The sequence below is a fragment of the Carettochelys insculpta genome, chromosome 19, assembly GCF_033958435.1.
Source record: "Carettochelys insculpta isolate YL-2023 chromosome 19, ASM3395843v1, whole genome shotgun sequence".
NCBI classification, from domain to species: domain Eukaryota; kingdom Metazoa; phylum Chordata; order Testudines; family Carettochelyidae; genus Carettochelys; species Carettochelys insculpta.
Window position 1 is genome coordinate 19754278 of NC_134155.1, and position 22979 is coordinate 19777256.

Consider the following 22979-nt stretch of genomic DNA (forward strand, 5'->3'; position numbering starts at 1 on the left):
TGGGGCCTAGCTCTGTCACCCCAATTCACCATACCCAAGGGACAGTTCTGACAACTGACTTTACGGGGAGTTCTACATGTGAACTCTTGTAGATGGTATTGAGAATGACCCTTTGCACAGATAGGTGCCCTTTTCTTTTAATCTTTACCTCTTTATTATAAGGAAAGCAGGGGAGTTTGATTAAATTACCTGGCATTGTTAAATAATCATTTTATGTATTCCCAGTGGGTATAAATTCATAAAATGCTTCGGCACATGGAAATGATTGGCTGGCTAGATCTTCAGTGACTCTTAAAATACCAGCGGGTCCCATTCAGACTTTTCAGGACACATTTTTGAGAGAGCTCAGCAGCCAGCCTACTCCCAACATACTGAGTGCTGTTTAAAAACCTGGCCCGTTGTAATACAGCATTCGGGTTCCCAGTAGGAGGTTGGAGAATGATTATTTGTTAGCTGAAGTTTTTCTTTTACTCAGTAGTGTAGTTTGCTTTGAGTGGTTTTGCACAGCAGGCCAGGTCCAGGTTTCCTTTTATCCCAACAGGTTCACGTAATCCTAGTACTGAGCAGTCTTGATTAGTTCACAAGGGCAGAATTCACATCCCAAGCTCTCCTTTTTGGGCCCTCTGGTGATGGAATCCTCTGAACAGGGTTCATAAGGAAGGCAACTCTTTTCCAGGGGGTCTGCTGAAAGGCAGAGGAGAGTAGATGAATGAAATGAATGTCCAGCGCTTCCAGCTATTGGGAGGTTCTGAAAGCCTTAGAACTCTTGTTTGTGAGTGCCCTTATTGTAAGGGCTATAAAGCAATTAATTAAAATAACTGTGAAATTTAAAAAAAAAAAAAGAATTGAGTTAAAATAATAGAATACCATTTATTTAAATATTTTGGACATTTTCTGCAGTTTCAAATATATTGATTTCAGTTGCAACACAGAATACAAAGTGTACAGCACTCGCTTTTCATTTTTATTACACATATTTGCACTTTAAAAAAAAACAAACAAAATAGTATTTTTCAGTTCACCAAGACATAATGTACTACAACAGACCTATCAAGAAAGTTGAAATTTACGAAAGTAGAATTAGGTACAAATAACTTGCATTCAAAAGTAGAACAATGGAAAACTTGAGAGCCTACAAGTCCTCTTAGTCCTACTTCTTGTAGCTGCCAATTGCTCAGACAAACACATTTGTTTGCATTTGCAGGAGGCAGTGCTGCCCACTTCTTGTTCATAGAGTCACCTGAAAGTGAGAACATGCGTTAGATGGCGCTGGTGTTGTGAGGTGTTTACAGCCATGTGCGCTAAAGGTTCATATGTCCTTTCATGGTTCACCTTCATTCCGGTGAACGTGTCCCTGGTGATGACAGTGCAGTTGAGTAACAGTCCAATCCACTAGTAAATGGTTGGTTTTATTTTTTGGGGGCTTGGGTTTTGTACTTTCCTTATTGGAGTGATTCTCATTTAAGAATGAAAGCATGATCCATACTTTATCTCTCTCAGATTTTGGAAGGCACTTTAGTTTCTTAAACCGTGGGTCGAGTTCCGTTTATCTTTAGAAATCTCAGATTGGTACTTTGTTTTGTTAAATCTGCAGTGAAAGTGTTTGGAAAATGAACAGTGTATCATCACCTGAGACTGCTATAGCATGAAATATGACTGAATGAGGGTATGAGAGGGAAATAGACATACAATTCACCCCCAAAGGAATTGAGTCACAAATTTTAATTAACGAATTATTTTAATGAGTGTCATCAGCATGAAAATATATCCTCTGGAATGGTGGCTGAAGCATGAAGGGGCATATGAATGTTTAGCATGTCTTGCACATAAATACCTTGCCTTGCTCGCTGTAAAAGTGCCATGCCAGTGCCTGTTCTCACCTTCAGGTCTCACTGCGACAAAGAAGCACACTATTATCTTCCATAAATGTAAACTAACTTGTTTGAGCAATTGGCTGAACAAGAAATAGAACTGAGTGGGCTTATCTGCTCTGAAGTTTTACATTGTTTTGTTTGAGTGCAGAAATGTAACAAAAAAAATCTACATTTGTAATTTTTACTTTCACAATAAAGAGATTGCATAATAGTCTTTGTATGAGGTGGACTGAAAAATACTATGTATTTTATCATTTTTAGCATGCAAATATTTATAGTAGTACTTTAAAGTGAGCACTGTACACTTCACACTCTCTGTAATTGAAATCAATACATTTGAAAATGTAGGAAAACACAAAATAGTTAATTTAACTGGTGTTCTACTGTTAACAGTACAATTAGAATGGCAATTAATAGGGGTTTTTTTTTAATTCACAGTTAATTTTGAGTTGATCACATGAGTTAACTGTGATTAATCAACAGCGCCACTTATGTATCTCCTTGATAATCTGTAATAGTCTTGTATATGATCACCTGTTTACATTTGAGTAATAAATGTATTAAGATAGGGTAGGAACAAAGGCAGCATTAATTTTAATATCTGCTATGTAAACGGCGTTCCTTTGAAAATAAGCCCTGTTTTTGAAAGAAGCCTTCTTCCTGAAACAAAATAGGAAGAAGGGTACTTTCGAAAACAGGTTTGTTTTCGAAGGAACCCCATCTACATGGGTGCTTTTGATTCTGGAAAAGCCTCTTTTGAAAGTGCAATTGAGTTAAAATATGCAAATGAGGTGCAAGATATGTAAATCCACGCTTCATTTACATTTTCAATCTTACTCATTTGCATTCCACTTCCAAAAGCAGAATTCAGTGTAAACGTAGCCTAAAGTGCCACAGGCTCCTAAGGCTCCTTGCTGTTTTGATTATTTTTATGTCTTAGGTAGCCATATTCCCTGAGGTTCCTTACAGTGAAATTTCCCCAGTGGTGCTGGCTATATTTGGAGACAGGACAGTAGACTGGATGAACCACAGTCCATTTCAGTATGGCAGTTTCTGTGTTCTTAGAGTGGAAGAACCTGTCATGTAGAACAAAGCTGGTATGTAGAGTCTGCAAGAATATACACTTTTACATGGCTGTAAAGCTTGATGAATTGTCCTTTACAATATTTTGCATGTGCTCTCAGCATCTAAAACTGCAGCAGTCCGACGTGCACCTTGCTAACCCACTTTCTTTCTGTGTCCTTTCATGCTGCAGGTGCAAAGAGCTGAAATATGCCAAGGATCTGCCCCAGATTTCCATTATTTTCATCTTTGTGAATGAAGCATTGTCGGTGATTCTGCGCTCTGTGCACAGTGCTGTCAATCACACTCCAGCTCACCTCCTGAAAGAGATTATCCTGGTGGATGACAACAGTGATGAAGGTAAGAGCAGCTGAGCTCTTTAAGAAGCACGGAACAGTTGATCTGGAAAAGGTCCAGCTGTATGTTTGTTTCCACTTAGGGAGGAAGAGCCCATACAGAGGATCAGTGTGATAGGAGAACAGTAGCTTTGGGATGAAGAGGAGCTGCATGCAATGAAAGAACAGGTGCTATTCAGCATACAGCTCTTCCCATCCATTGATCAGCAGCAGCGTTCAGTGTAAACTGAGTGCTTGGGGAGCCACCCAGGAGAGAGTCGGGTGCTGCCCAGCTGATTAGTAGAGCATCCACAGCTGGCAGCCTGTCAGCTGGTGGTGCACATCTGCACATGCATTGATGCACATAACAAAATTTATTTCACCCCTGCATTTTAAAAAATAGAGGGAACACTGCTCAGCAGCCATTTCATCATCTGCAGTGGTTGGAAGCAGAACCCAAACTAAACCTCACATTAGATTTCTGAATGAATTTGCAAGCGGCCTGTACTTCAGGAAAGTAGAAGGAATGATCTCAGTGGCTTGGAAGAAGACCAGAGAACATTCATTTATTATTATTATTATTTATTGTTATTACAGTAGCCACTGTCAAATGCATAGTAAGAGACAGTGTCTGCCCCTGAAATCTTAAGCTCAGATTTCAAAAAGTAGTACTTGTTAATTGCAATGAGAATTAGGTTCCAAATACTTCTTAAGGATCATCAGATCCTTGCAGTCTAAATGTGGTAGCATGGTCTCATGCATTGATCACTGGTATCAGACTGGTATTCTACTCCTGGCTCTGCCACTGAGCTAGTGAGTAACCTTGGGAAAGCCATGTCCCTATCCGGTGACTCCATTTTCCCTTCCATGAATTGGAGATAATGATACCTGCTACCATTTGTAGAGCACTTGGAGAATGAAAAGTAGTGCAGAAGACCCAGTTGATGATGATGATAAATACACAGGCCAAGGGTAGAAGAGGAAGCAGAGAGAGGAAGCGACTTACCTGATGTTATGCAGCAGATCAGGGAATAGAAACCAAGTTTCTCTATGTCTCATGTATTGGACCAATCTGCTTTCAGTTTCTCAAGACACATTTTCTCTTCTTGCTTTTGAGATCCTCAGTTGGTCTGGATTTTCAGTTCTTCTGGGAGTTTAGTGGTGATATTTTCAAAACCCAAATTATTCCTCCCTGATTCTGTTTGTACAAATTATAAAAACAGAAAATAATCAGATTCTGTTCAATTTCAAAAAATTGATTTTAAAACCGTAATGAAGATCAAAAAAGGTGAAAATCATCATTACAGATCAAACCCCTATAATCTGGAACACTCTCAGATGGCAGCATCCATAATCTGACATGATTTTAGTTAGCTGGACAACCTCTTACCATGGGTGTGGCCAAATTTCCCATGGTCTTGTTTACAGCCAGCAGTCCCGGCTCTCGGTGTTCAGTGCTGTTAATTAGCTGTAATTTACTCCTACGTGTCTTTTAAGAGTCCAGTAAGCTGCGGAAGTGTTGATAATATGGTAGACAATATTGCCCTCCCATCATCTGGCAAATTCTCTCGTCCAGAAACTGATCAGGTCCCAAGGATGCTGGACGAGAGAGGTTCAAACTGTATTTCCTATTCCCATTTCTGTTGCAAGCGCTGAAACAGTAAAAATAATTATGGGCTTTATACCCTGTGGTACAGTGCAATTGGAAGTGAAGAACTCGGGGAATGATAGCTGATTTGCCCTTGCAAAGAAAGCTGGGAGGTTGCCCTTCCTATGTGACAAGATAAAACTAAAATAAAGTAAGCATCTCAAGCCTTTAAAATTAGGCACTACAGTAATAAGCACTATCAAACAATGATGAATTATAACAATTGTCCGTGTGGGGAAAAGTGAGCACAACTGGGCATTTCTCTTTTCATCTGACCAGTACAGAAAGGTGAAGGTAATTTGTGGTTGCAGTCTTTGGTGTTGTCTCTATTTTGCAGGGAAAAAAATCTTTGAAAATATCAGAATGCAATTCTGCATGCATGCCACAAAGTTACACTGCATTGAATAAGCAGAGAGTGAAGTCTGACTTAAAGGAGAACTCAAGTGTATTAATTATTTATCTTCTATAGTCCTTAGTCTGTGCAAAGGAATATGTGTCTAAACAGTCTCTGTCAGCCACTCAGTATGCAGAAGAGAAGCTAATATTGTAACAAATGTGGTTGGTAAGCTCTGGAGACACTTATGAAAGGAGTAGGACAATGAAATGAATCTTTTTAAGAAAACGTTGCTCCCTTGAACAGCAGAGACTGCAGCTGGCAACGCGAATACAAAATTAAATAACTCTCATTTTTTATCTGCTGCTGAGATTAAAAGGCGCCATCTTCAGCAGCATCTGCTCTGAAGAAGATGGAGCTAACTCAGGCCGTGCTTTCTCTGGGCAGGTTAGAGCGTTAAAAGGAACCTGAACATTGTTCAGAGTGTGGGTGTGCTGTGAGGTGGGGAGCATAGGCTGCTTGGTTAACTTTAATTCCCCTGCATGGTGACAAGTATCAGAGAGGTAGCTGTGTTAATCTGTAGCTTCGAGAGCAACAAGAAGTCTTGTGGCAGAAGGAGTCTCTTGAAGAGTTCCACTGTGATTTCAATGGTTTCCACCCCACCATCAACCTTAGCCTGGACCAGTGCACCGAAGAAATTCACTTCTTCTTCGAGTGGTCCCCGTGGGTGCTCCACAATAGGTGTCGGGCTCGCCCGGCGCCGCAGATCGGAATTCTTCCAGCAGTTTCTCCTGGATCACGCATGCGCCGGCACGCGCCACTCCCCACGCGCCCCCGGCCATGTGCGTGATCCGGTCCCCGCCAGTTCCTTCTCAGCCACCATCGGCTGCAGACAGAATCCTCTCAGGCTAAGGCCAGAGTTAGATAAGAGAGCTGTTTTTCGTGTAATTTGTTGTTTTTGTCACTAAAAAAAAAAAGAAAACAAGGACAAAGAGAATATCAGCGCAAAAAAAAAAAAAAAAACAGAGAGAGGAGCGGACAAGAAGGCCACTTAGGCCACCCGCTGCCCCGCAGGCTGGTGATCGCTATTTGGGGCGAAAAGGCACTGATTACGCGCTAAGTACCCAATTAACAGTAAAGGACTCACCGCGATGGCTGCCTCAGGTTTTAAAAAGTGTGAATCATGCCGCGAAGCTATGCCGGCCTCCGATGGGCATAGTGAATGCATCTGCTGCTTGGGGGAATCACACGTTACCCAGAAGTGTTCTCACTGTGCTAAGCTCACAGCCAGGGCCAGGAAAGACAGAGAGATGAGGCTTAAAATGCTCTTGTTTGATAAGGCTCTCCAGCCGGATTTGCTGGAGAAGCCTCACCCAGAAGGGCCCTCTGGGTTGCATAAGAGGAAGGCAGCTTTTCTCTCTGACCCCTTCGGTGCAGAAAAGGAGGAAACTCTCCCCAGCTCGATCCTTGATGGCGAGTTCAGAGAGCAGAACGAGTGGCGCGCAGAGCCCCCAGCTGCGAGCTCAGGGAAGCAGCGGCACGGCAGCGCACGTGGCAGAGGCTGAGTCTCCAATTACACAACAGCCGGCACGCAGGGAGCCGAGAGCGCCCGCGAGGCAAGCACTGGAATCGGCGGCACTGCTGCAGGCTGCACCGGACCCCGCGGCACCAACGGCGCAGGGACACCAGGCACAGAGCCTGCAGGCGCCGGAGGAAACTACCCGTGCGGCACCGCAGCTGAGTGTGCCGAGCGTGGCGCCGACAGCGGGGCCGAGATCCCCGGCATGGGACGGGGCAAGGGGAGGGGCAAGGCTAAAGCAAAAACCCGGCACCACAGCCCATCTCTGGACAGGGCTGTGCTGCCTTTAGCACCAAGCCCTCCCCCCGTGATACACATGCCGCACCGAAGGCCTGTGACTCCACCGGCTTATCCAGAACCTCCCTCTCTGTTCCTCCAACCAATGTCACCATGGCTTGGGCCACCTTCACCAATTCTGGGAATGGATCCCCTGGAGTACTATCACAAGCCAGTCGCAGACGGGAGTACAGATTGCCCTGGACGTGGCGGACACGGCGGCACGTTCAGCAGCTACAGCAGTGGTCATGCATAGAGAATCCTGGCTCCAGACGTCTGGTATCCCCAGAGACCTGCAGGCGAAGATCGTGGATCTTCCCTTTGATACACAAAAGCTGTTTGCAGACTCCACCGACTCGGTCCTCCATTCCAGTAAGGACTCGAGAGCCACACTTAGAACGTTGGGCATTTATACTCCCCCATACAGGAAGAAAAAATGTTACCCTCAGCAAAGACTCTATGCTTATCAACCACAGCGTGCTCAATATCAACGAGGCTACGACCAGGGGCGCCATCAACAGCAGCAGCAGTACAGAACTCCCAGGCGACGTTCTCAACAAAGCTGTACGCCTTCGGGGCAGGCCCAAAGGCAACAAGTTTGATGGGTATGTTGGGGGCTGCACTATCAATACCATTGCTCAATGCCACTCTCATCTCATGTTCCATCATCGCCTCAGACCGTTCCACTCCCAATGGCAAAAGATCACCACAGACAAATGGGTGCTGGAGATCATAGCCACGGGTTACACGATCCCCTTCCAGTCACTCCCACCGATGAAGCCTCCTGCCAGGCCTCACCTCAGAGACGCTGCCCACGAGGTGAGGCTCAAGCAGGAGGTGGATCACCTTATGTTCATAGGGGCGGTGGAAAGAGTGCTGGAAAAATTCCAGGGGAAAGGTTTTTATTCACGCTACTTCCTAACAGAGAAGAAAACAGGAGGCTGGAGGCCCATCTTAGATCTTCGGGGCCTCAACCGTTACTTGCGCAAGCACCGTTTTCGGATGATCAAAGTCGCCTCTATACTCATGGCACTGAACGATGGAGACTGATTTGCAGCCCTCCTCTTACAAGATACTTACTTTCATATAACAATCCACCCGGCACACAGACGCTTCCTCCGCTTCACGGTCGGCAAGGAGCACTTCCAGTACAGGGTTCTTCCGTTCGGCCTTTCTTCCGTTCGGCCTTTCTTCGGCTCCCAGAATCTTTACCAAAACCCTGGCAGTGGTGTCAGCCTACCTGCACAGACGGGGTGTTTATTTTCCCATATCTGGATGACTGCTTGCTGAAGGGGGCCTTGAAGGCAGAGGTCTTACGCATGATACACATCACAGCGGACATGTTTTCTTTGCTGGGCCTAGTTATCAACCTCGCAAAGTCAAAGACCGAACCCACACAAGATATAGAGTTCATAGGGGCACGCATAAACTCTTTCACAGCAAGAGTATACCTGCCCGACGTCCGCTTCCGCGCCATCAGTGCGCTGGTGCAGGTCATCACATACAGCCCCACGGTGCCGGTCTTAACGTGCCTACAGCTGTTGGGCCACATGGCGGCAGCGACATTTGTGGTACAGAATGCCAGGTTACACATGCGAAGCCTGCAGCATTGGCTGGCGAGCGTTTACAAACCGGTATCCCATACTGTCCACAGGGTGGTGTTGCCCACGACAGAGGTGCACAGATCCCTGGCGTGGTGGGAAAATCCCAAGAATCTGCTAGTGGGGGTGCCCTTTCACCAACCACAAATTTCTATTTTTCTTACTACCGACGCCTCCCACATAGGATGGGGAGCGCACATCGGCGACAAGGTGACGCAAGGGCTGTGGTCCCCTGCGGAACAGACACTGCACATAAACATACTGGAGCTCAGAGCAGTGTTCAATGCCTGCAAACATTTTCGAGATTACCTGCACGGCAAAGTAGTCGGGATCAATACCGACAATACCTCCACTACGTTTTACATCAATCGACCAGGAGGAGCACGATCCCGTGCGCTCTGTGCGGAAGCACTCCGATTGTGGAACTGGTGCATCGCCAACAACATAACATTGAAAGCCTCATACTTGCCGGGCGCTCACAACGTGAAAGCAGATCAGCTGAGCAGGCGCTTCGCACTCACGCACGAATGGCAGATCCGCTCCGATCTGCTACGGCGCATTTTTCGTACATGGGGGTTTCCCCAGATCAATCTGTTTGCTACCCAGTACAACAAGAAGTGTCCCCGGTACTGCTCCAGGGCAGGAGTGGGACAGGGATCCCTGGGGGATGCATTCATGATTTCATGGAGGGGCCTTCTACTTTACGCGTTTCCCCCCACAGTGCTTATCCACAAGGTTCTGCAGAAAGCCAGAAGGGAAAGAGCTCGCATGATACTCCTAGTCCCAACGTGGGATCGGCAGCAATGGTTTCCCTTGCTTCTGCGCATGTCGGACCGCCCACCGCTTCCTCTACCGGTGGCGCCGGACTTACTTACGCAGGCTCAGGGGTCCATAGTGCACCCGCACCCTCAGGGTCTGCGTCTGCAAGCATGGTTAATCCATGGCTCAGCTCCTTAGAGAACACGTGTACGGAGGGAGTACAACAAGTCCTGGAATGTAGCCGAAGGACCTCCACCAGGAGGACTTACAAGCAGAAATGGACTCGATTGACAGCCTGGTGTTCCGCCAAACAGTTAGCTCCCCTTGACGTGCCTATACCTGTAATACTAGAATACTTATTGGACCTCAAAAGAGGCGGGTTTTCTGTATCCTCGCTAAAGGTCCACCTCGCTGCTATATCAGCCTTTCGGCATACAGAGGAAGGGCCCACTGTATTCGCCCATCCTATCGTCACAAGGTTCTTGAAGGGGCTGGTAAACCTGTACCCCCCTCGGAAACCGCTTCCACCATCGTGGAGTCTGGATTTGGTGCTCAGCATGCTATCGGGTCCATCTTTTGAACCATTAGCCACAGTTCCCTTCCGTCTCCTTGCGATGAAAACAACCTTCCTCCTTGTGATTACGTCAGCCCGCAGGGTGAGCGAGCTCGCAGCAGTGATGGCAACGCCGCCCTGCACAGTATTCTCAAAGGAGGTGGTAACCTTAAGGTTGCACCCAGCCTTTGTTCCAAAAGTTTCTTCGGAGTTCCATCTTAACGAACCAATAGTTTTACCCTTGTTTTACCCGAAGCCTCACAGCTCCAGCAAGGAGGCACGCCTGCATCTCCTGGATGTGAGGAGGGCGTTGGCCTTCTACGTAGACAGAACTAAGTCCTTCCGGAAAACGGACAGGCTTCTAGTCTCTCTCGCTCCCAGGTCAAAAGGAGAAGGCCTCTCTTCACAGAGAATCTCAAAGCACATTGTGTCCTGTATAAAAATGTGCTACGAGCTTCGAAAGACTCCTTTGCTGGCTCCACCTAGGGCTCACGCTACCAGGGTGGTGGCGGCGTCAATAGCCTTCTTCAAGGGCATCGTGTTAAAAGACATCTGTAGAGCAGCGACCTGGTCATCCTACGACACCTTCGCCAAGCATTATGCCCTGCATCGGGTATTCGAAGAGGATACCCGTCTGTCGACAGCAGTCCTCTCGGGGGCAAGCTGCACATGAACTGATTACCCATCTCCTTACTTGGGTTACTGCTGGGTAGTCATCTATTGTGGAGCACCAACGGGGACCACTTGAAGAAGAAAGAGAAGTTACTCACCTGTAGTAATGATGGTTCTTCGAGATGTGTCCCCGTGGGTGCTCCACCACCCGCCCATCCTCCCCGCTTTGGATCTCTGTCTGGTGTTTTTCAGGAGCATTCGAGGCGGTTGGTCAAGGAACTGGCGGGGACCGCATCGCGCATGTGGCCAGGGGCGCACGGGGAGTGGCGCGCGCTGGCGCAATGCGCGATCCAGGAGAAACTTCTGGAAGAATTCCTATCTGCGGCGCTGGGCGAACCCGACACCTATTGTGGAGCACCCATGGGGACACATCTCGAAGAACCATCGTTACTACAGGTGAGTAACTTCTCTTTCCTGGACACTACTGTGCAGATAAGCGATGGTCACATAAATACCACCCTATACTGAAAAACCATGGACTGCTATTCTTATTTATATGCCTCCAGCTTCCATCCAGGGCATACTACACAATCCATTGTTTACAGCCAGGCACTAAGGTACAACCATATTTGCTCTGATCCATCAGACAGAGACAAACATCTACAAGACCTTTACCAAGCTTTCCTCAAACTACAATACCCACCTAAGGAAGTGAGGAAACAGATTGATAGAGCCAGATGTGTACCCAAAAGCCACTTGCTACAAGACAGGCCTTGCAAGGAAAACTAGAGAACACCACTGACCATCACATACAGCTCCCACCTAAGGCCTCTCCAGCGCATCATCAGTGATCTGCAGCCCATCCTGAACAATGATCTTTCACTCTCACAGACTTTGGGAGGCAGGCCTGTTCTTGCCTACAGACAGCCTGCCAAACTGAAGCAAATCCTCACCAGCCACTACAAATCACAAACCAGTGACTCTAGGTCTCCAGGACCCTTTCAGCTGTATCCAATGTCAAACCCAAAACTGAGGAGCCTGAAGTCATTAGCAGCCTTTGATAAATTAGGGCTCTATTTCCTGGTTTCATATTTTGGATCTTGGAGTACATGGGGGTGTATAAAATTGAAAAAAACCTATATAACTACGTTAAGGGGGAAGGAAGATCAGTGTCGATGGTATTGAACTAGAAAATGTAGAGAAGTTCACGTATCTGGAGAACAACATAACATGTAATCTAGACTGTAAGAAGGAAATAGCGAATCGAATAGTGAAAGCAAGAGCGAGTTTGAAGGCGATGAATCAGATCTGGAAAAGCAAAGCGATTAGCTTAGGAACAAAGCTGAGCATCTTGAAAACGTGTATTCAGCAGCATGTTGTACGGATGTGAGACATGGGTGATAACGAAAGATTTGAAAAAAAGAATATTGGCATTCAACAGGAGTTGTTATAGAAAGATTCTGAGAATAGGATGGATGCAGAAGGTCACCAATGAGGAACTATATAGAAAGACACAGCCGAAAGAGAACCTGCTGCAGAAAGTTATAAAACGGAAGCTACAACTATTTGGGCATATTTGCAGAATGAACGACAAATGAAAAATCAAGATCCTGGTATTCGGCATAATGGACGGTTTGAATAGGAGAGGCAGACTCCATAGAGAATGGATAGATGATATGGAGCTAGTCTGCAGAAACGAAGTCACTCCGCACTGGACAGGAAATAGTGAGAGAGGCATCAGACACCAACGGGCAGTGAGCCCACAGTTATTGATGATGATGATGATGATGAAATCATGCATAATAACCCCAGGAAATTGGGAATTAAAATTACTTTTAAAATAAATTCCAACATGCCCAGTTCAGGCACCCAAGAATCCTTATCTCTGTCTTGTGAGTACAGCAAGAAATAACCACTCAATTATTGGTTAGTGGTTCCACATTAAAATAAACTGAGTTTTGAAGGCACACTAGATTTTTCTTCCTCCTGACATCACTAAGTGGCAATAGATACAATAAAAGTGGCAAGTATCAAATTGTACAAATGCATTACAGAGATATATGAAAAGTAACCATTCTTAATGTGTATACTTGAATTGTAAAAATAGCCAAACTCAGATGCACTGCAACAAAATGTTCCTCCCCTAAAGGCAAATGTTGAGAGTTTTGGTTTTGAAACCTTTTTTCGCTGAAATTCACACTGTACTTTTTACGTAAGGACTTGCTTTGTGCTTGCCTTTGGTTTTTGTTGTTGCTAGTTTATAATTGCAAAGACACTACGGCGCTTGTGTTTTTGAATGATAACCCATTTCCTAGGTTGCTGGCAGCACACAGCAATATGCCCCAGAGACTGTGTTATCTCACCGTCACACACCTTATTTGAGACTGTTTCTTAAGCAATGCCTGCCTTTCGGTAGTCGGTCTGTAAATGCTTTTAATCTGGAATAATCTCTCTTTGAAAAGAATAGCTCGTACTCTAAAAGAAAACTTGAAGATAAAAGGCTGCTTTAAATACCTAGGTATATTCAACGATGCATGTGACTGGTTGTAATTTACTTCAGCATAACATTAGCTGTGACTGGATAGATCATTATCTTGCTTCACAACTCATTTCAGCAACAACAATGCTGCCTGTGTGTTCTCTTGGGAGTTTACTGTTGTATGGGTTTGGGAAAGGAATGCATTAAGAGGAGGAAGGTTTTAATAGACTTACATGGAGAAGAAAGCCACATTCGAAGTCTTGTTAATTGGAAGATGTGGGATACCTTGGGATTTGCACTGGCTAAGGCAACTTTGATGCCTAACAAGTTGTTTAATTACAGCTTGTATTATGCTGGTTAGTTTGTGGCTGGGTTAGAGTTTATGCAGACCTTATCAGTGTACACAATAACACGACAAACCTTTTTGTTTGATTTGGTTTGCATCCCTCTGGCCATTGCTGTGTGTTAGTGGACCTAAGGCTGGATGCATAATGCAGCCTACCAAGCCCAAGACACCAAATTTTGCTTAGTTTTATCCATCTCTTTATATTTTAGAATGCAGCTGTCTATGAGTCTGTTAGTTCATTTGTTCAAGAATGCCTCCTAATCTGTAAGAGCTAGGACCATCAAATTTCATATGCAGCTTCCTCTTACCCTAGTTTAAAGCAAGGTCAGGGTTTTGTTTTGCCAGGAAAATGGGAAGTTCTGAAATCCAGTCATGTTCCAGAACACGGGAAGAGAGGGGCACAGAGAGGAGAGATGGCATACTCAGACTCATCACGGGGGGGCAGAGGGGACGACTGAGTGCAGAGAACAATGATACAGCAGGATAACGGTGACCATCTGGGGACAGGGCTCTCAATCCTGCTAGATACTAGCTGGGGTAAGTGTCCCCTCTGCCTCAAATCCTCCTCGGCCCTCGACTGAAGCGCCAAACAGGTGGAACCCTGTTGGCCCCAGCCCCCGCACCCTCCTCTGCATATCACCCCTGTCATTACTACTGCCTCATACACCATTGTCAGGAACTCCCCCATCAGCTCCTCCCGTCACCCCCTGCAATGCTAGGCAAATCTGCTAGTATGTTACAGTTCACTCCTAGCAGCTGCTTGTTTCACCTGCAGTATTCACAACTAAACATAGAGTTTTCACCCTTTTCCAAGTCTTGTTACAAAAGCTTCCCTCTGCGCTAATGCTATTTCACCTGTAGGCCAGCCTAATTTGTTAGATGACTGTTTTCGTCCATTGTGTGTTGTGTTCCTCTGTACTACTTGAACATTATGGTGGCCAAAACATTTGATACTAGCAGGTGAGGCAGAAGTAACCCTCCCCAACAGCAATATAGCTGTCCAAGTTTTAACCTAATTGATACCTCTTGGGGGTAATGTCTGAACACCACATGGTTGCCAAAACAAATGGAAACCGTGGGATGGATGCAATGCTGAAGTGTTTCCTTGAGATGCTTGTGAAGCTTAGTGTTGTGGAGCTCATTGAAATGTTTGGTCATCAGTGGTGATATGGAATAGCAAAATATTGTTATCGCAAAGCGTACAACAGAACTGATCACTACTGCAGTCAGTTCTTCCAGCTGCAAGCTGTTTTCTCCCTCACTTTAATGAGCGCAAAGCCAAAGGCAGGGTAACCAGTCTATGTGAATGCCAACTTCATATGGGAGGCTTCCTCTCCTACTTTTATTGAAGTCATCTAATTCCTGGCATGCTATTTCCAAGTCTCCCCAAGTTATTCCATAATGTGGCTCTGGGCTATGCTACAAAGATGCAATATTTTGGCATACAGCAGCCCTTAATTTATACGACAGAGAATAAATTTGCTGCCACTGACTTAAATGCAGTAGCCGTCCGGATTCAATGGCATGTCAGCAAGCATTAAATTATTTTCCTATTACGGTGAAGTCAGTCACTAAAATGGTTGCTGAACACAAAAAAATGGAAAGTGAAATTAGGAGTTAGTTGCCATGATGTAGATGAAGATTAGATGTAAGAGTGACATAAAAACTCGAGAACCTTGGTTCCAATAAGGTGTGGATGAGCACCCAGACTTTGTGGGTGCTTCTGTAATTGAACTAACACTCCAACAATCAATGCTAGTTTCTTCTTTTTACATGCTTCCATACGCGTATGCTAGAGGTTGCCTTCATTGCATGCATTTTGTATACCATAGGCATCAGAAAGTACTAATAAGTTTGGTACCAGTACTGAGGTTTAGGTTAGACATTAGGAAGAACTTACTGTCAGGGTGGTTAAACACTAGAATAAATTGCCTAGGGAGGTTATGGAATCTCCATCACTGCAGATATTTAAGAGCAGGTTAGACAGACCTCTATCAGGGATAGTCTAGCTCACTGGTGTCCAAAAGAAACTGGATGGATCTCCGTGTGCTACACACTTCCCTCACGACTCCTCCACCAGAGATTACTCAGTGGAGTCACTGCTGCACAGGTGGAGTCGACACCACACAAGTTGCCCTGTGGCTGGAGTCACCTCCACGTGAGCCGCGTGGGGCCACTGGAGTCCATGGCTCAGAACTGCCTCCACCACTGCCACCATGCGCTTGGGATGCGTGTGCGGAGCGGCAGGAGGGGCGCTTCTGGGGTAAAACTTTCCTGAGCCGCATTTTTGCCACACCACACTACATGGGGGGAACGGGTCTAGACAGTCTTTGGTGCTGCTATGAGGGCAGGGGACTGGACTTGACCACTCGAGATCCTTTCCAATTCTAGCGTTCTATGACTCTAGAAACTTAAACCTATTATGTACTCAACAGAAGAGCTTATCCAGCCTTAGCTCACTTAATGAAATGACCAGGTGTATCCTAATAAGTAGAAGTACTTATGGTGCATGATACTTAGGCTCTGCTGACGGAAGTAGAAATCTCTCCATTGCTATAAATAAAAGTGAAGGATTTCTGGTTGTCCAAGGGCAAAGCTTGGTAATTGCATCCAGCAGACAGAGAGAGTGAGGGAGGACAAGGCTGCGCCCCAGGAATGGGGAACAATGCGGGGTTCAGTGTGTGGCAATTGAAACTCTATTGGCTGATTAAACTGGCCGACTGATCGCATTTTGTAATGCTCACAACACTCCACTCAAGACTACCATGGGCAAAATCACTAACATCAGGTGTAATGTTTCTTTGATTCTTTTAACAGTGTTGGGGACCTTTTTATTTTTATTTATTTATTTTTTTAAATGAAATGGTGCTCCAAGTACAGGAGGGAAGTTTACCTGGTCTCTTGCTACTCTGCAAAGGATTGTCCCTTCATGCTTGCTCTAAGCCTCTTGGTTTTTGCTAAGAGGACAAAGTGATAAAATGCCTGGGAATCAGAGATAGTTGAAAGAGAGAGAATAGCTGACAGGCAAAAAGGTAAAAAAAATGTTAAAACCACATTTAGGAGAACAGGGAAAGCAGATAAAGATTAAGATTAATTTTCTCAGCTTTTGGGAATCACTTGACGTATAAGAGTTTCAAAGGGAGACAGCAGAGCCAGGTTATGACTCTTTCATCCTGTTCTGATCTGCACTAAACGAGTGCCTCTGGCAGCATAAATCAGAGGAGCCTCCACACTCACCTAGGTAACTTGAACTGGCTGTGAACTCAAAGAAAATGTTTGACAGTCTCAGAGCTGTCCTTACGCATCCACAGAATATGCAGTGGCATAGCACACCCCAAAAACGGGGGGTCTCAATTTTAACGTCCACCCATCCACTTCTTCCTATCCCTGTTCCATGGCTCTGGTTTCTTTGGATTATATGTAGTAACAGAGAGGTAGCTGAAGAAGTGAGTCTGTCCCGTGAAAGCTCATCACTGAATAAATAATTTTGTTAGTCTTTAAAGTGCTACATTTCTGCTGGTTTGGATTATATCTAGTCAACTTAAAAGTGAAAAAAGCCTGTCAGACCTATTAGCAGACATTGAAACTCTGAAAGAGCCATTCAGGTGAAGATGGAGCCATTTAGCTACCATTTGTCAAATCCAGGTATATCTTGTCAGTTTCAGAATTTACAGGACAAAAATAAAAAGCAGTCCTGTGGCACTTTGAAGACTACAGGACTGCTTTTTTGTTTTGTTAAGATACAGACTAACATGGCTACCTGTCTGAATTTACTGAGTTAGTCTACAAGACTTCACTTTAATGTTTGCTTTTAAAAATATTTCATTAGTGTGTTACTGAAGATTTTTGAAATCACTTCTCTAAAAATTGTCCTCCTCCCCAGTCTGCCATTGGGCACAGCGGCACCAATTTAAATGTTGTTCCTGGGGCTCCATAAATCCTAAGGATGTCCCTGGAACACCTCTGAAAGCACTTCCTATTCAGCAGCAGCATAGGAGCCAGTTATGCTGACTTTACACATTTTGTGAGTTTACCTTCACGGCTGGAATTGTCAGCTGGCCAGTGATGGCTGTACAGCCACATTCCAGCTCATTAATGCTGCCTGAATGTCACAAAGGAACTGGTTGGGGGGGCAAAGATTCTGGTCCCAAATTCACAAAGATCAAAAAAGACAACTGTACAGGACTTTCTGAGACTTTAATGGGAGTTCAACCAATACTCCGAAATTAGGCACAAAGATACAAACATGAGCATGTGATTTCAAAAGTGCCAAAGTCTCCCTTTCAGAAGGAGTTTGACACTTTGGAGTTGAAGACACTTTAGAAAATGGTACTCAAGTGCCTTAGTCTTTTTTGACAATTTTCCTCTCGAAGTAACACAATGGCAACATCCAGGTCAAAGACTCGTCCTTTTATTCACTCAGTTCAGGATTCTAACCTTTCCCTAAAACTCCCTTTTGCAAATCAACATGGACTAGGCCTAAATCCTACTAAATCCTGCTATAGGTGGAACCTTTCTAGGTTGGCACCATTAGGACCTGAATGGTGCTGAAAAAGACAGTTTGCCAAACCACAGGAAGTCTGTGTTGTCTGGCAGGGTTTTCAAAACTTCCACTGCTTGCTGGGTTCTTGCAAGACATTTAGGGGTAAATTACAGATAAATAACAGCACAGAACACTGAGAGCCAGGTCTAGTCTCTGTTAACAAAGTTTCTGGGATCCTGGGAAACTTGCCCACACCCAAGATGAGTGGACATCCAGCTAATAAAATCATACCAGACCGTGGTTGCTACCAGACCAGAGAGTGTAGAACTGTAGAGTTTCAACTTATAGGCTCTTCTCTAAGATCTCCTGTGTCAGTGAGCTCCACCACTGTACACCAGTGACAAAAGTTTATTAATGCATTAGATTCCCTGTGGAAACTCTTGCTCCTTTTGAATTGGCTGTCTGGGTTTTCTCCTCTAGAGGAATTGAAGGAACCCCTGGAAGAGTATGTCAACAAACGATACCCGGGGCTTGTGAAGGTGGTGCGCAACCAAAAAAGAGAAGGTCTGATACGTGCTCGTATTGAAGGTTGGAAAGTTGCCACTGGCCACATCACTGGATTTTTCGATGCCCATGTGGAATTCACTGCTGGTTGGTAGGTATTATAATAATAATAATTAAAAAAAACAGGATTAATGATGAAAAGTGGTTAGAATATAAGGAAATAAATCAGGTGTGTTGCAATGTGTAAATTAGAGTGGACATTCTTGCAAATAGGGCCATTAAATTAATAAAATAGCTCCTTCCTTCTGCCCCAATGTATCCTGGATTGAGTGAGGCAGTACACTAGAGCACTGCTAATGTCCCTCGTTTTTGTACATTAGAGTCTTGACATTCCAAGTGCCACATTTGCAAATCCAATTATTCACGAGTGGCCTCGCTTCCCCGGGTTCCAGTGCTGGGAGCACCAGCAGCTGCCGCAGCTTCTCCAGGGCTCCAGGTGGGGAGTGCTGGCAGACTTCCCTGGGGCTCCAGGGCCAGGAGTGCTGGTGGCTGCCGTGGCTTCCCTGGGGCTGGGAGCGCTGGCGGCTGCCACAGTTTCCCTGGGGCTAGGAGAGCTGGAAGTTGCTGTGACTTTCACGGGGCCCTGGGCAGGAGTGCCAGCTGCTGCCACTTCCCTGGAATCCTGGGTAGGGAACGCCAACAGCTGTCATTTTCCAGGACAGGGAGTGCCCACAGCTGCTGCTTCCCAGGGCTCTGAGCCTCCCCCCTCATTTGAGAAAATCAATATTTGCGAGGGTTCTGTACTCATCCGACCTCCACTCACATTTTATGTTGTTCAGTTCACTGCCCCTTCTTGACTTGAGTGAATTCTGTGCGCTAAAAAAAGACCAGGCAGCAGGAAATTGAAAAAGAGAATGGTTGCAATATTACAGCCCTTTCTACCTTCCTCTCTCTGGGGAAGGCTTATGTTTTGTATTGGTTAATTCTTCTTAAATTGAAAATAAGTTGAAAGTGCAAGGGCAGCAGAAACTACTTCAAAGGGACTCCTTTTGAGGGATTGATGCATCTAGGACTCGGAGGAGCAGAGGAAATTCTATTACGTTTCTAAGTCTGCGCAAGAAGGTTCCATGAATGATATTTTGCAACAAATTGTGTATTTTAAAAGTAAGCTCTGGGGCTTAGAATACGAGTGACAGGAGAAGCTAATGCACATTTCATTGTATGGTATGAAGAGACGGAAAGAAGAAAAATCATCTACCAGGAAAATGTTATCACCTGGAAATAGAAAACACATTCTTGTGTAGAAATATCACATTTTTGTATGAATAAGGACATAGTCAGAGGGCTGTTTCTAATAACAGTACCTGTATTTCTATGTAAATGTTGTAATGATTAGTCCGCTAGCTTTTCAAAACTGGATTTTATGCAGATGTCTGGGAAATTATAATTAACTGAACACACTGAAGCATCTTCTTTTAGCTGTAAGGAATGAGAGCAGCAGATTGCTCCTTTGACTTCATCACGAGCTTGATCTTGGCAGACAGTGAGCACTCTCAGCTCTTTCTGAAGGAATTAAGATCGCTTAGCACATGTGCAGTAGGAGCCCTGTTTGCTCAGTGGTTCTTGTTTTGGCAGCCCAAACCCCCAACTCTGAACACTCAGCTGAAGCAGAATCCAGGGTCTAGCTCACAATTTTCTTGCTTGGGTCTGTGTCTGGGTTTTCCATGTGTACTTTACAAGGAAAATCTGTTTGGACAGGTGCTTAGCCTTGCCTGTATTTGGGGGGTTAGGGGAAGGAGGCTGGAACAGTTTGTATAGTGGGGGGTTCAGAGAGCCATTGACCCAAACCGTAAACTGTCTGTATAATGGAAACCATTTCAAGCTGTGCAAGCTGCTGCATCCTCTGCACCCTTAGTTCCAGTGCCTATGCCTGTATTTACTTTTATTTATTAGACTTAGAGCAGGGGTTCTCAACTTTTTGGCATCATGCCCCCCTTTTTGATTTTTGAGAAACCCTCATGCCCCTCATCTCTTCTTTACTATCATCCAACCTCCCTTTAAAAAAAATTAAATTTGTAATTTAAAATAAACCCAAAAACTTGATAGAAGAATATTTAAAATTAAAAATAGGCACAAATAGTTTTTCTTGGCCCCTTGCGGGTGCCTGGTGCAACCCCAGATGGCCAGCTGTCTGAGCCCCATGCCAGCTGCCAGAGTTGCCTGCACCAGCCACCTGCCCATGTGGGCCCTACACTGCCATAGCTGCCTGCCTGAGCCCCATGCTGATGGGGCCAGCCACTTGCCTGCCCACCTGCCAGCCACCCAAGCCATGGGCCAGCTGCCTGCCCACCAGTCTCCTGAGCCCTGCACTGCCAGAGCCAGCTGCCCACCCGCCTGCCAGCCACCCTAGCTGCCTGCCCAAGTCATGGGCCAGCTGCCCAAGCTGCCCACCCAAGTCCCGCACTGCCACAGCCAGTCACTCACCTGCCAGCCTGAGCTGCCCAAACCCTGCCCTGCCGGGGCCAGCCACCCGAGTCCCATGAGCTGCCTGCCCAAGCTCTATGAGCTGCAAGCTGCCCACCCGAGCCCCTCCCCTCCTCTCCCCCAAAACCAGGCACCACCAGCCCCCTGCTCTTACCCCATCTCCTGAGTCAGGCACCCCAACCCTCCATCTAACCCCATCCTCATCCTCCCCAACCCACACTCGTTCACGTTTACAGGAGGCGGCGAGCTCCACGTGGAACGTTGCCGTCTGCCCGCTTGTTATAGCGGCTGTGCCGGGTTGCCCATGTAAAAGGCAGGGGCTGAGAGCTGGAAGCAAAGGCCAGCTCTTTCTTGGGGTAGGGGGAATGATGGGGGGCTGAGTCACCTCGCGCCCCCCCCCTTGAATTTCTTCATGCCCCCCAGTTGGGGAAGCCATGACATTTTCAGAAGTGTGGAGGGGAGGGGGAATTTGGGAAGGAAGAGGCAAATTACAGCCAAAAAAATTGCCTGCACCCACTGCAAATATCCACTTTGGATGCAAGTTGAGGATTTCAAGGGAAATGTAAGCATTAATATTAGAAAATCCTCACTGCCATTCCTGTGCTCTGAGAATGGGCTTCCTAAATTTCTACAGCAAAGCGTGCATGCACAGTGTATGGACAAAGGTGCCACTAGTCTGTGTAGTCCCAAACAAACAGTAGCGTGCAATTAGCTATTCTGCATCTGCGAATATTGCTTTTACATATTCTGATTTTGTAGGCGAAAAGTCAGAAAACTGTATTGAAAAACTGGCCCTTCATTACTAGATTGCCTGGTTTTATACCTTCTTTAAAACACAGCTGAATTCATAGTTTCAGAGGGGTAGCCATACTAGTCTGTAGCTTCACAAAAAACAAGCAGTCCCGTAGCACCTTATAGACTAATGGTTTTATTTATTAGGTAATAAGCTTTCATGGTAAGATGAGGCCCAGACAAGATTCATTATTTAAACAGTAAAACTGAATTCATGTTTAACACCACTTTGTAACCATGTTAAATCCCTGCAAAATGTATCATAAAATCGTAGAAGATTAGGGCTGAAAGAGACCTCAGGAAGTTGTCCAATCCAGGCCCCCCTCTCCCACACTCAAAGCAGAACCAACCCCAGTTAAATCATTCCAGCCGGGGCTTTGTCAAGCTGAGTATTAAAACCCTCTAAGGATGGAGATTCCACCACTCTCAAGGCAACCCATTGCAGTGCTTCGCTGACTTCCTAGTGAAATATATTTTTTTCCTAATATGCATCCTCTACCTCCCACACTGCAACTTGAGACCATTGCTGCTTGTTCTGTCATCTACCATCCCTGAGAACAGCCTGGTTCCATCCTCTCTGGACCCCCTCTTCAGATAGCCGAAGACATCTATCAGATCTCCTTCACCGTTCTGCAGACTAAATAAACTCAAATCCTTCCGTGTCCCCTCCAAAGTCATGTGCTCCAGCCCTCTAATCATTTTTGTAGCCCTCTGCTGGACTCTTTCCAATTTGTCAACATCCTTTCTGTAGTGGTGGGTCCAAGATGGACCCAATGCTCTAGATGTGGCAGAACAGATGAGAATAATCACTTCTCAAGATCTGCTGGCAGTGCTCCTTCTAATCCAGCCGTTATGCCATCAGCCTTCTTGGCAACATGGGTACTGAAGGGGTCTCATAAATCCTTTATACCTTAAATTCTTCCTCATTTGTGAAGTTGCTTCTTTGTATAGTGTGGTATTCTCTACTGTGGCCATACATTTTGCTAGTAATATTCAATGGTGCAAGAAAGGGCCTAAACCCTGGCACATATGGTTATGTTGCTATTCGAGTTCCATCTGCAGCAGCTGTCCTCTGGAGCCTAATTGATAATTGATTGTCCATGCTTCTCCCAGGCAAGAAATCTCATGAAGTGGATTGCTTGGAAGCTTCCAAAGCCTCCCAGGTGGCTGACCAAGCTGCACTGCAGATCTTTAAAAAGTGTCCATTTAATCTCAGGAAAATGAAGAACCTTCCTTTGCCTCTGATATTAGTGCTCAC

The 22979-nt window shown here is 45.5% G+C and overlaps 1 protein-coding gene across 4 annotated transcripts in view; it reads left to right on the plus strand.

Annotated features, from left to right (window-relative positions):
• GALNT17 (polypeptide N-acetylgalactosaminyltransferase 17) overlaps positions 1-22979 on the plus strand; it is a 500944-nt gene that overhangs the window by 118103 nt on the left and 359862 nt on the right. For all 4 annotated transcript variants that reach the window (XR_012648117.1, XR_012648116.1, XR_012648115.1 and 1 more), the window contains exons 3-4: positions 3130-3296; positions 18422-18596. Coding sequence is in view for 1 of the 4 variants with exons in the window: in XM_075013719.1 (XP_074869820.1) it covers positions 3130-3296; positions 18422-18596 (342 nt within the window). In the remaining 3 variants the exon portion in view is untranslated. The remainder of the gene's footprint in view (positions 1-3129; positions 3297-18421; positions 18597-22979) is intronic.